This window comes from Pyrus communis, chromosome 2 (assembly GCF_041283825.1).
Source record: "Pyrus communis isolate YQ-2024b chromosome 2, ASM4128382v1, whole genome shotgun sequence".
Taxonomy (NCBI): domain Eukaryota; kingdom Viridiplantae; phylum Streptophyta; class Magnoliopsida; order Rosales; family Rosaceae; genus Pyrus; species Pyrus communis.
The window spans coordinates 27396128-27408984 of NC_142566.1; the positions used below are offsets into that span (position 1 = coordinate 27396128).

The window sequence follows — 12857 nt, forward strand, 5'->3', positions numbered from 1 at the left end:
TTATGAAAGGTAGATGTAGATACAAGATGACATTTCCTCGGTCGCACAATAGAATCTCTCAGACTTGTGACGGTGCAAAGACAGACAACATATGAAACCAGACACTGGCGACCCACTCAAGGGAAAACCATGGACTGGAAAAGAGAAACCCTTTCCAGGATTTTTTTAATACTGTCTGCAACAGCAGATCACCTGGTGATCTCAACCCTTGCTTTTAGGACACCTGTCTCAATCTCATCAACTATTGAAGTGCGTATGGAACCAAAGCACAAGGGCAAACCCATGGTTTTGGGGCAGCTTTGTCCCAAACCAGTTACAATTTCACTCCCAACTCAAGAGAAAGTGAATTTCATAAAAGGTGGAATAGTAAAATTCAAATTTTAGGTTATAAACTTATCTTAACTTGCTCAAATTCTTGGGTTAAATATGAGTTTTAACTCAAAACTTATTTTTGAAGCAAATTTCGTCCAAAATTTCTCCTAGGTTAGTAGACTGGTCCACCATACATGTGTATTTTTTTTAGTTTTATTATTAAATCCAACTGCTAAGCTCTCATATGATTAAATCCAACACTAAAAAAAAAAAAAAAAAAAAAAATCTAACGGTCCACATTTAAACTCAATGGTTAAATAATTAAAAAAAATCTTTCATATGTTTCATATTCTTTCATCATGTTCCACGAGTTTTATGGTCTTAGTTTAGTGATTTTTCAATATCTATCGGAATCAAAATATTTTTAGATCAAAATGTTCATAAAATTAAATTAGGTAGTCTACATATTTTTTTTTTTTTTTTAAAGTTACTTTAAGAATTTTTTTTTTTTAAATTCATTCTTTTAATAATCTCGGGCTAAAAATTTAACTTTAGAAGAGTTTCAACAGAAAAACTGTTTCTAAATTAAAACTTAATTTTCTGGTTAAAAATTTTAAGTTTTAACTCAAGGTTGAAGATGATTTAAATAAAATAACATGCAATACTTAGAAAATAAGTCTTATTTAGGTTCGTGGGTCATCTTAGTAACACCAAATGGTTAATATAAGAGCATCTCCAGTAGAATTGTTAAATTTATTTTTTTAACTAAATATGTAAATTAGCCCGTAGGATTTCCTTGTTCTAAGAGAGTTGTTACTCAATTTCAAATTTAGGACTTGTACTACACTTTCTAGATTTAAAGAGTTTCTAACCAAGTCTTTAAACGATCTTTTTATTATAATAATGTGTCTTTTCTCAACATCTCTATTACAAAACAACAAAAAAACGTAAGACCACTTGTTTCATATTAGGTACTATATAATATATAATATAATATCAAAATCTATACAGTAACAAAATTGTGGAGTGGCAATTTTTTCTCTTTAAATTGCCACGTAGGTCAACAAACTCATATTTGAAGAGTTATATTTATGGAGGTTGTAGGAGAGGCTCGATGCTTTAATTAAGCATTGTAGATCTCAAAAACCTTTCACCTGGAGAGAGATTTTATTTTTATTTTTATTTTATATAAGGTAATGCTAGAGATACTAAATTTGTAAACTAAATGATACGAAAGTTAATGATTGAATTATTTAAGCGTTTAACGATTTTATTTCTTATTGGGAATTAATCATTTAGTTTGTAAATTTATATCTACAAATTTAGTCTACCTAACATTATGTTTTTTCAACCACAACAAGTGGCCTAGTGGTAAGGACGCAGACTGCAGCTCCCCAATAAACAAAAAAAAATGTAAGAGGTCCCGAGTTCGATCTTCAATCTGGTGAGTCTTGACTGTGGCCACGGACATGGTGAAATTCCTCATAGCCTCTTTGGATCCGTAAGGGGTGAATAACCGTGGTTTGCCATCAGTAATCATGAAACTTTGACCAATGTACCTTGTAGTTCGTACTGTTTGTTGACCATAATTCATGAACCCAGTTACCATAGAGAACATATCGTTAATATATATATATATATGAATAGTTTTACGTTTGTTTATTTCTCTTGTTTGAGACACGATGTGAATATAGAATGTTGCTTTACAGTGAAAAGAGTTGGACCGCTTTTTAAAAAGAGAAAAAAAAAAGAATTGTTATTAGCACTCTAAAAATCTCATGTGGCACTCCAAGCTTTCTATAATTAGAAAGAAAAATACACTTGTGAGAAGTATATAATGAGATTTTTGGAGTGCTAATAATAGTTCAAAAAAAAGAAAAAAGCATTACACTTTTTATGTAACAAAAATTTAGTTACAATACCATCTAATAAATATTTATTACATGTTTAAAAATATATTATTTGTCAAATATATAAGGAAATTGTTATTAGCATTTCAAAATTTTCATTTGGCACTTCAAACTTTCTATAATTAGAAAGAAAAATACACTTGTAAAAAGTGTAAAATAAGATTTTTAGAGTGCTAATAATAATTCTCATACATAATTGTAAAGAAATAAATTATTCTCTCTCCGTACTTAGTTCACATTGGTATCCTCAACCATCATTTGGTTTACCCAATATCCCAGACAAAACCATGGGCACTTTGAGAAACAAAAGCCAAAGAACCAACTAACCAGCCAACAACCAAAGGTGAAACTGAAAACAAGCGATTCTGACCCCAGAATTCAGTGAAACCATCTAACTCCCTCACAACACCTGTGCTTCCTGAATCCTTATAAATATCCACCCAAGTCCAACATTTCAGTTCATCCAGTGTTTCAGAAACCTCATTCATTCGCTTCGAATTTCTTCAAGTACCCATTTTTTACAACTAGCTAGTTATTCTCCTACAATGGCAAAAAACATGGCTCAGTCTCCCTTTGAGAAGGCCTCAATTGACAAACTAGCCATGGCTAAGCGTTGTTCTCATGGTATGCTTATGTTTTCTTTTCTTTTTGGTTCCGTTGCAATCATATCTCTCTTTTAATTTCTTCATCTCTTCTCATGCAACAAATACATTGCATGATAAGGGAAGTAAAGACAAAGTAATACAACATGGAGTAACAAAAATACTTTTTCCCTTTGACCAACTTGATTTATATATGCATTTTATTAATTTTTTTATTATTAATTATGAGAATTATTATTGGCACTCCAAAAATCTTACTTTGCACTCTAAATTTTCTATAATTGGAAAAAAAAACACTTGTGAGGAATGTAAAATGAGATTTTTAGAGTGCTAATAATTGTTCCTTTAATTATTGGCTAAATTTATATTAATATGGTTTTTGAATTTGTTGTGTGGTGATTCATGATGTTAAGCATCATGACCTTGAGCCAATGAGCTGCTATACAGTTGCAGACTGAAAACTGATATGCTAATTATGTGATTAAGATTTTCCATTAAAAAAACAAAAAAAATTATGTGATTAAGATTTTGTATTATTTCATGTAAATGGCCTTTTTCTTCTGAAATTGGATAAAGTATATAGGGCTTCCTTTTTCATGGAAATGGATTCTCTCTTGAGCATCTGCTAATCTAACGATTACAAACAAAAGGATCATTTTAAAGTTATAATAATTGTAGTTGTTCGACGGCCTTTGTATGTGGATCATTAGGATCCTGAGCAGATGCTCAGGAGAGAATTCATTTCCCTTTTTTAATGGGGGACCATACTCATATATCCTAAAATTTTTATTTAATCTTCTTTTCTTTATACTTAAGTAATTCACTTTTACAATTTCTTCTGGGACTGTAATTATTTTTCACTGTTAATTGGATAAACAGAGGGTGCAAAAGCAGGAGCTAAGGCAGCTGTTGTTGCCACCATTGCCACTGCTATTCCAACTGTAGGTTTTCAATCTCATCATATTTCAGGCTCCATAAATTTAAAGTTATACTGTTTTAGGGTTTACATCAAATTTTGTATGTGCTTAATTATATGCAGCTGGCTAGTGTGAGGATGCTACCTTGGGCAAGAGCCAATCTCAATCCCACTGCTCAGGCCCTCATAATCTCCACAGGTTTTCTTCAATCCTTTCCCTAATTTTCCACATCATAATCTTCTTAAAAACTTATTAATTACTGCCTTAAATATCATTATAACTAGTTTATAATTGAAAGAAAATATTGTTAATTTGATGGCGTGCAGTGGCTGGAATGGCATATTTCATTGTGGCTGACAAGACTATTTTGGCAACTGCAAGAAGGAACTCATTCAATCAAGTGGTTCGCCATGAAGCATGAATTAATCACTAACTAACTAGGGTTTATGCTCCTGTTGCTGCATGCCTGTGAACCCATATCTTTAAATATAAATAAATAGAGATGGGTTTCAATATCTAATAGCACTAGAGTGTTTATGTACTAAATTTTCAGCATTAATTTATGAATGCAAATTTTATAAAGCTTTTGAGAGGGAACTGCAGTACTTAAGCCTCCAAGTCAACGTACGGTATATGCATGAAGGCGTCAATAAAGGTTTAAGTGATGGGGAGATCACTATATTTTAGCAATACGAGCACAAGCAACTTCTATTCCTCTTCATTCGTAAGCAGAAAAGAGGCAATGTTAAGCTATGGCGAGGATACCTATCTGTCTCTTTCATTATTTCTTTAAATTAGGTCTAAAGCCTCTCAAAGTGTTGTATTTGTATGACTTCTTCAGGTTTTTTACCAAATGAGAAGTTATAATATATACTCAAGAATTTTATATGGTCACCTCGATCTGTTTGCTTTTCGGGCTTCTGCATGGCGATTGTTTAAGTTTCATGCAAATCTTTGACAAGAACGATTTTGTATCTGCTCAGGCCTAATTAACTGGATATATTGAAAGCAAAGGGCCAGTTTGGAAACTTCTAGCTGGCTAATTTATAAACCAGGGAAATGGGTACTATCATTGGCCAAAAGAACAAATATTTGGTAAACTAAATTCAAAATTGTGTGGTTTACAATATAAATTTATGAGAACGCTGAACTGCTAGCTGTTGCTTTCCCATTTTCATTTTCATAGGCTACTATTTTGGGGGTTGACCAGAAACACAGAAATTTTGAATAAACAAATACAAACTGAGCTACCTAAACCCTTAGTCGACTTGGTACGTTGTTGATATTAAGACAAAAATATCAACATTAATCAACCCTAATTGTTTAAAAAGAATCAAACTAAGAATCTTTTTACCTTTAACTACTTTACCAATGATGAGCACTAAGTTAATGGGGGCTACATTTTTCATCTTACGGGTGTAAAACAATGTATGTCTACATTTTTCCTGACGTGATTGGCTATGCGTGAGAGAGAAAAAGACATGGATGCGTTTGTGAAGAAACTTTTTTCTGTAGGTGAAGTCTAACTGTATGTAATTGGCTTGAAATGCTGTATGTTATATTGACATTCTCAATCACAGTAGTTATAAAAAAAGTATCTCACTTGATACAGGGGTTTGTTTTTATTATTTTTATTGGCCATTGAGTTTGATGATGAGGTAGATTGAGTTGGTAGCTCGATTTTCTATGCTACGTACTGCCTCTGCTTTATTACAAGTAAATATTATCTCCGTCGGATGGAAGTTGAAACCACTACCACCCCACAGTGGCTACTGTGCACTGCCCTTTGGCGGTGCAAAGACGGACGACTTATGGAACCAGACCACTGGCCGCCCACTCAAGGAAAAAACCAGCAACTCGTGAAAAAATATCAAAACCCATATTCCAACATTTTGAATGCTAGCCTGCAACAGAAGATCACTTGATGATCTCAGCTCCTGCTTTTGGGACACTTGTCCTAATCTAATGAACAATTGATTTGCATGTGGAACCAAAGCCCTTTTGTGCACCCATGGTTTTTGGGCAGCTTTGCCCAAACCAGTAGCAATTTCCTCTGAGATAGAGATAGTGACTTGAGTGATGCACAAAAGCCATCTACACTTTAAATATGTAAAATAAAACGAGAAAATGTACTTAATAGAAAATTGTAAGAATCTTTTAGAATGAGAGTAACAGCTCTCTTAAAACGTGCTATGTATTATGTTTCGACAGTTGAAAGTTGAAACTCTATTTTCAAGTCGAATTTTTGTAATAATTATAATTAGATCTATTAGCATAAGTTGCAAAACTGGAAAAATAAGTCATATTTTTAGATTCGTGTGTCACCTTATGCTAACACCAAATGGATAAGGTGCAGATCTCAAAGCTCCTTCACCTGATCGAATGTCCATGAATACATTGAATTTACACTGATACCCTCCAATATCATTTGGATCATCTAAGTATCCCTGACAAACCAAGGGTATTTGGGGGGAGTAAGAGAAAAAGAAACAAACCAACCATAGCCAACAAAAAAAAAAAAAAAAACTAATGAAAAATGTTTGAAATTTTTAAGTTTTAACGATAAAGATAAAATAGAGAGTAAAATGAATAGCACCAGAATTAATTTTTTAATATAAAAAAATAATTTTTCGTTAAAATAAACAGTATCGATTTTCGTTAAAGTTCTAAAAAAAATAAATAAAAAATGAGAACCAATGATGAAACTAATAACCAGGTGACTCAGACCCCGGAATTCAGTGAAACCATCTAACACTCTCACGACACCTGTACCCGCCCAGCCTCAACCAGCTGATGAACCAAAATCCTTATAAATATCTACCCAAAATCCAACACTCTAATTCATCCATAAGATTCAGAAAAACCTTCTCATTCACTTCCGACTTCTTAAACTTACCATTTATTCAGTTACCAATTTACTACCAGCTAGTCTCTAACAATGGCAAGAAATCTGCCTCAGTCTCCCTATGAGAAGACCTCAATTGACCAGTTGGCCTTGGCTAAGCACTGCTCTCGCGGTATGCTCATGTTTCTTCTTTTTTGTCTCCTATTTCAGTAATAAGTCTGTCTTGTAACTGATTGTATATCTTATTTTATTCATCTTTCTCATAACGTGACTAGTTTAAGCGACGAGGTATAGACACAAATTAATACGACTCTAAATAGCTAAGATACTTTTCTTTTTGACCAACTTGATATATATGCATTGATAGTATTAACTCTTACCATTCGTTGGAGACTGAATCTGCAATATATGCTAATTATGTGATTAAGATTGTTTTTTATTGTCATCTTGCTGTTGCTGCTAAATACTAAATTGCACACGAAGGACTTTTTTCAACTGGGGACCACACTCATAGCCTTGTATCCCAAGATTTTTATTTATTTATAATATTAATTTTCATTTATTTTTTAGTAATTCATCTTTAGAATTTCTTCTGAAAGTGTAATCCTTTTTTCTTGTCTTAATTGATAAATAGAGGGTGTAAAAGCAGGAGCTAAGGCAGCTGTTGTTGCTACCATTGCCACAGCCATTCCAACTGTAAGTTTTCAACCTCATTGTATATACGAAAAATTTACAATATTTCAGAAATATTGAATATTCCGCCACTTAAAGTGCTTAAATCTAGTCTAACAATTATCCAAAAGATTAAACAACCATTCAATTGAATCTGTGGGCACTAAGTGCCGGAGTACACAATATTCCGGACTATTGTAGCCTCTCCCTATATTACAAAGGCTCGTAGAAACTACTTTTTTGGGGTTTACATCTAATTTCTATACTTTATATGTAGCTGGCTAGTGTGAGGATGCTGCCTTGGGCAAGAGCCAATCTCAACCCCACTGCTCAGGCCCTCATAATCTCTACAGGTTTTCTTTAATCCTTGCCCTAATTCTCAACATCATAATCTTCCTTAAAAGCTATTAATTTCTTCCTAAATGTAATCATAATTAGTTTATATATTGAATTCAAATATTGTTAACTTGATGGCAGTGGCTGGAATGGCATACTTCATCGTGGCTGACAAGACTGTTTTGGCAACGGCAAGAAGGAACTCATTCAATCAAGTGGCTCACCATGAAGCATGAGTCCGTCACTAACTAGGGTTTAAGTTCCTGTTGTCGTATGGTTTGCTAGATGAACCCATCATCTTGAATATAAATAATAAATAGAGATGGGTTTTCAATCTTGTAGCACTTTATATATGTACTAAATTTCGGGTTTTCAATCTTAATGAAATTGTGGATAGAAACTGAATTTAGATGGTATATTGTTAGAGAAGTGTTATTGGCACTCCAAAAATCTCATTCTACACTCCTCACAAGTGTATTTTTCTTTCCTAATATAGAAAGTTTGGAGTGTAGAATGAGATTTTTAGAGTGCTAATAACAATTCCCTATTGTTAAAAGAGTAATTCTAGGAAGACTAAATTTTGGAAACTAAATGATATGAAAGTTAATGATTGGTTTATTAGTTAAGCGTTGATGAACATGCTCACTTTTATTGGTGACACATTATTTAGTTTGCAATTTTAGTCTTCAAATTTAGTCTCTCTAGCATTACTCTTATTAAAATGTTTGAAGTTTTGGTGGTTAATTGTAACTTTATTTGTCAGGGTGGTAAATGAACATAAGCTAAAGAAAAAAAATTAGGCGTCATTTGTTCCAAACCAAGCACAATGACATTCTAAAATTTATACAGTGAACCTGACTCAAGACAGCCAGTGTTCCCCACCAATGGACACCCGACACCTGACTATCTTCTTTTTGTATTGCACATGTTGGCACTTGAATTATTATCTTCCTAGTTAGTCCCTAACAATTTTTTTTCAGAAAATAATTATATAAAAAAAAAAAAAACATAAAAAGTTAAACAAAACCGTTGAACCCAGATTGTCGTCCCGAGTCTCCGACCTTCACCCCACCCCCACCCATCTCCGCTTCCCCTCGCCGTCACTATCTCTCTCTCTCTCTCTCTCTCTCTCTCCCTCCCTCCCTCCCTCCTCGTCTTCCAATTTTTCATTGTACTCCTCCCTTACGCCGGAGAAAGATCCTAGAAATTGCCCGCGACCACCCTCACGTTTCCATCAGAGGCCAGCGACATCTAATTTGAAGGTTGGAGTGTCGTCGATCAGTCTCCAATAAAAAAATATCAGCTTTGACATTCTCCAGTGAAAAATATCAGCTTCGATTGAGGTGGGTGATTGTCTTGGCTAAGTTCTTGGCGGCGCTGGGTGGCTGGTGCTGAGGGTGATTATTCTCAATTTCTGTTAGGGTTTGGGGTAAATTAGAATTTTGATTAACCAAAAAAATAATGCTAGTTTGACATTTTCTTAATTCACAACCTGGATAATTACTTTTCAAGCTTCTATTAGTTAGGAACACCAACTCAACTGGGTTACCCGGTACCCGAAAAAATTTATCTTGCTGTAATAATTAAGATCAATTAACGAAAAGTTAAAAAAAAAAAATTTCATTTTAGTGAAAAATTATTTTTAAAGATATAGTAAATAGTACCATGAAAATGTATAAATATGATTTTTTGTTAAAAGTGAACAGTACTGTGTTTTGTTAAACTTCCCTATTTAAAATGGCCCTTGTTTTACCAAAATTAATGGCCTAAGCATATTTATAAAAGGAGAAATTAGATTCTCATCCTTCTTTTTGATATTCCACTGATTAAAATCCTATTCGTTTTCAATTTTTGATCAAGGACCTGGTATTAATAACAACATTAATTATTTCAATAATAAAATATTTTTTATTTCTAAATATATTCATTTAATGTTAAAAATGTTACAATTAGTATATTTATATTTATGACTAAATTTTTTTTATCATATATTTTTAGTTTTAGTTTGTACCCATTTTTAATTTATAGTTCTTTTTTAATCTGTACCAATTTTCTTTTCAGTTTTAATTTGTACTCATATATTAATTTCTTTTTTTGCCCATATTTTTTAAAATTTATTTGTATTTATACACATATATGTTTTTTATTTGTTTTTTTTTTTTTTGCTAAATGTACCCATGCTAATTATATGTACCCATTCATGTAAAACTTTTTAATCTTAAAATGTACTCATTTTTAAATATACCAATTTGTTATATGTAAAATGTACCCCTTTTTTTATATAAAATATATTCAATTTTTTTAATCCATTTGTAAAGGTACATTATTTTTTCTTTGATTTTAAAATATATCCATGTCAAGTTTAATCGAAGAAATTTACTAATGTTATTAAGCCTAATATCTTTTTTTGTTTTTTTTTTTTTGTGATTTTGAAGAATGTGCCCATGTTTTGATACAATAATTTATTTGGTTAATTTTGATGAATGTACCCATGTTAATATATATACACACACAATAATATATTTATATTTTAATATTTTTAATCCCACAAATTATGGTTTTTTTTTAATTTAAAATCTCATTTATATAAACAACTAATTTTTTTAATTTTTAATTTAAAAAATATAGTAACGTACATAGAAATAAATTATAACATTGATTTCAGGGATCTCGATCAAAAATTAAAAACCAACAAGGTTTTAATCAAAGAATATTCATAGCTAAGGACCGCATCCAAAGTCTCCCTTTATAAAATGTACAAGTGGTTTTCAACAATTGACATTACATGGACAAGAAGCATCTCTAAAATGGTGGAAACGGTTGCCATCTCTTGCAATAATCTCCCTATTAAAAATCTTGGATATCAGCTTTTTAGCTGAATGGCAATTTCCAGAAACACGAAGATTCTTTACAATTCGAATCGTTGTGCCTGCCTTCGTGCTGATCAAACCGAAAGCGATGGCCAACTTGTCACTGTGATGACTAAAAGCCACACTAAAAGCCACTTCCTTCCACTCCTCATCTATGTCGTAGAGCACCTCCGATGTATCTGGCACAAATCCAGCCGTATACAAACGCCTGTCGATTTCTTCCGGCATCTCGTAGATTTCTTTGCTTAAGGGGTGCGATTTGTCACTTACGAGACACTCATGAACACATTATCAACCTCAATAGAGGTAGAGCCAGGAACTTTCTTGATTCCCAAGTCATTCAGCCTGGACGTTCTTATTCCTTCCATATCATCCCACCTGCCAGCTCCTGCATAGATATTTGATAGCAGAACATAAGACCTGGCATTTTCAGGCTCCAATTCGAACAGATGTTTGGCAACATATTCACGCAGCTCCACCCCACTGTAGAGTCTACAAGCTCCAAGCAGAGAACCCCAGACAACACTATCTGGCTTTATTTCCATGCTCTTCATGAAGACCTTCATCAAATAACCCGGCTAGCCCTAGAAGATCTTTCATGCGTCCGTAGTTATGCAGTTCTGGTGAAATATGATAATCCGTGGTCATGGAGCTGAAGTATTGGCGTCCAAGGTTTACAAGACCACCATGGTTACAAGCAGATAGAACTCCCACAAATGTGGTAGCATTTGGTTTAAATCCTTCATCCTCCATTTTCGAGAAAAGATCAAGGGTTGCATGCGCATCCCATTTTAAGAAGCAAAGCTTTGGCTTCCATACCATTAAAGACTTGCTTTGCTGCCTCGATGTTTCTGCATTTTGCTTACATGCCGATAAGGCTCGTCCAGAGGGAGGTATTGGTAAAACTCTGGAAGTTCTCATCTATATAAGCATGAATCGACTTGTCAAGATCAAGAGCTCCTAAATGATCACAAGTTGGAAGACTGCCTAAGAATGTGACATCATTAGGCTCTGTATTTGATTGAAGCATCAACCGAAAGAGCATCAAGGCCTCTTTTGCAGTGGCTTTTATGTGTATAACCACAGATCATTACATTACTTGAAATTACATCCCTTTGCAGCAAACCATCAAATAAACCCCGAGCTATGTTGAATGCCCCACACTTTGAGTACATATTATTAAGTGCACTGACGAGGTGAAGATTTGAACCAAGTCCATAATCCTCAATCAAAGACGCAGCCCATTTGCCCTATTCGAGAGATTCCGATTGAGCGCAAGCAGAAAGCACCGTAACCATAATACTCTCATTGTGCGAGGTATTTGCTTTCAGCATCTCCACAAACAAAGCCAATGCCTCTTCAAACAGGCCACTTTGAGCGTAGCCCGAAATCATGGCGTTCCAAGACACCACGTCTCTCACTGGTAATCAAACAGAAAACGAGCATCATCAATAGAACCCCTTGATACATAGCCGCTGATTAGTGCCGTAAATGAAACAGCATCTCTCAGAAGACTTTTATAAACGTGCATTATCCATTTCAAGTCCAAAGGCATCGGAGCCAAGTCCAAGCTTCAAAAAATGTCCATGGATCTGTTTCCCTTAATGGCTGGCTCGCCACATATTTTGCTCAGGATTTGAAAGGAAAAGGGAACGCATAAGAACTCTGCTCCCGAAAGGATCATCCGCAGATAGAATTCCATGGCCTCCATCGGCTTGGAGCTCAAGAATGACCCCGAATAATCGTGTTGCAAATAACATGACTGGGGTTCTCGATGGATTCGAAGACTGAGAGGGCATAAGAGAGGTCACCAAAGAGCAAAACGGTGCTAAACTCGATGATCTTGCTCAGGGAAAAGTGTATGCTGTGGAGGCCGGTTTTGGTGATGTGTGTGTGGACTTGTTTGAGGCTTTGGATGCTTTTGCATTTGGAGAGAAGGGTGAGAGATGGATGGGTTTGGAGGAGTTTGTACGGCGGATCAGCGGCGGAGAGGAAATGGAAATTGCAGGGTAGAATGGGCAACGATGAAGAAGAAAACTCCATAATTGAATAACTTGAATTTGGGTGCACTGTGGAAAACAGAGGGATAAGGGTAGTGTGGCCGGTACAATTTGATATGCAGTTGGTTAGTTAGGTTACCCGCCAAAATTTACCACATTAGTCTTCTTAATAATATTGACTAATCTTGTTTTTTTTTTTTTTTAATCATTTCGGTCATATTTGATTATTCTATTTAAGATGTTTAGTGGTGGTAAACTTAAGGACTATCTCACGGTTACAAAAAGTGGTTGTTTTCCTGTTAAGTTTATAGCGTCATTAGTGAGTTCAACACAAGAAGATAGTTCATTATATGTTAAGTATGAGCCCTTTTTTTTTGTAGGCATGTAAGAAAA

General features: G+C 34.1%; 2 protein-coding genes and 1 pseudogene across 2 annotated transcripts; 2 read left to right on the top strand and 1 right to left on the bottom strand.

The window, feature by feature from the left end:
• The first annotated feature begins 2665 nt into the window (after nucleotides 1–2665).
• LOC137746490 (early nodulin-93-like) lies at nucleotides 2666–4653 on the top strand. Its single transcript, XM_068486511.2, has 4 exons — nucleotides 2666–2846; nucleotides 3704–3765; nucleotides 3864–3939; nucleotides 4068–4653. Exons 1-4 carry the CDS (start codon nucleotides 2768–2770, stop codon nucleotides 4160–4162), a joined length of 312 nt encoding a protein of 103 aa, XP_068342612.2. The 5' UTR covers nucleotides 2666–2767; the 3' UTR covers nucleotides 4163–4653.
• A 1920-nt stretch (nucleotides 4654–6573) lies between these two features.
• LOC137746491 (early nodulin-93-like) lies at nucleotides 6574–8019 on the top strand. Its single transcript, XM_068486512.2, has 4 exons — nucleotides 6574–6758; nucleotides 7221–7282; nucleotides 7536–7611; nucleotides 7736–8019. The coding sequence occupies exons 1-4, from the start codon at nucleotides 6680–6682 to the stop codon at nucleotides 7828–7830; spliced, it is 312 nt and encodes a 103-aa protein (XP_068342613.1). The 5' UTR covers nucleotides 6574–6679; the 3' UTR covers nucleotides 7831–8019.
• Nucleotides 8020–10362: 2343 nt separating this feature from the next.
• Nucleotides 10363–12507, bottom strand: LOC137746909 (pentatricopeptide repeat-containing protein At1g08070, chloroplastic pseudogene; annotated as a pseudogene).
• Between the last annotated feature and the right edge of the window lie 350 nt (nucleotides 12508–12857).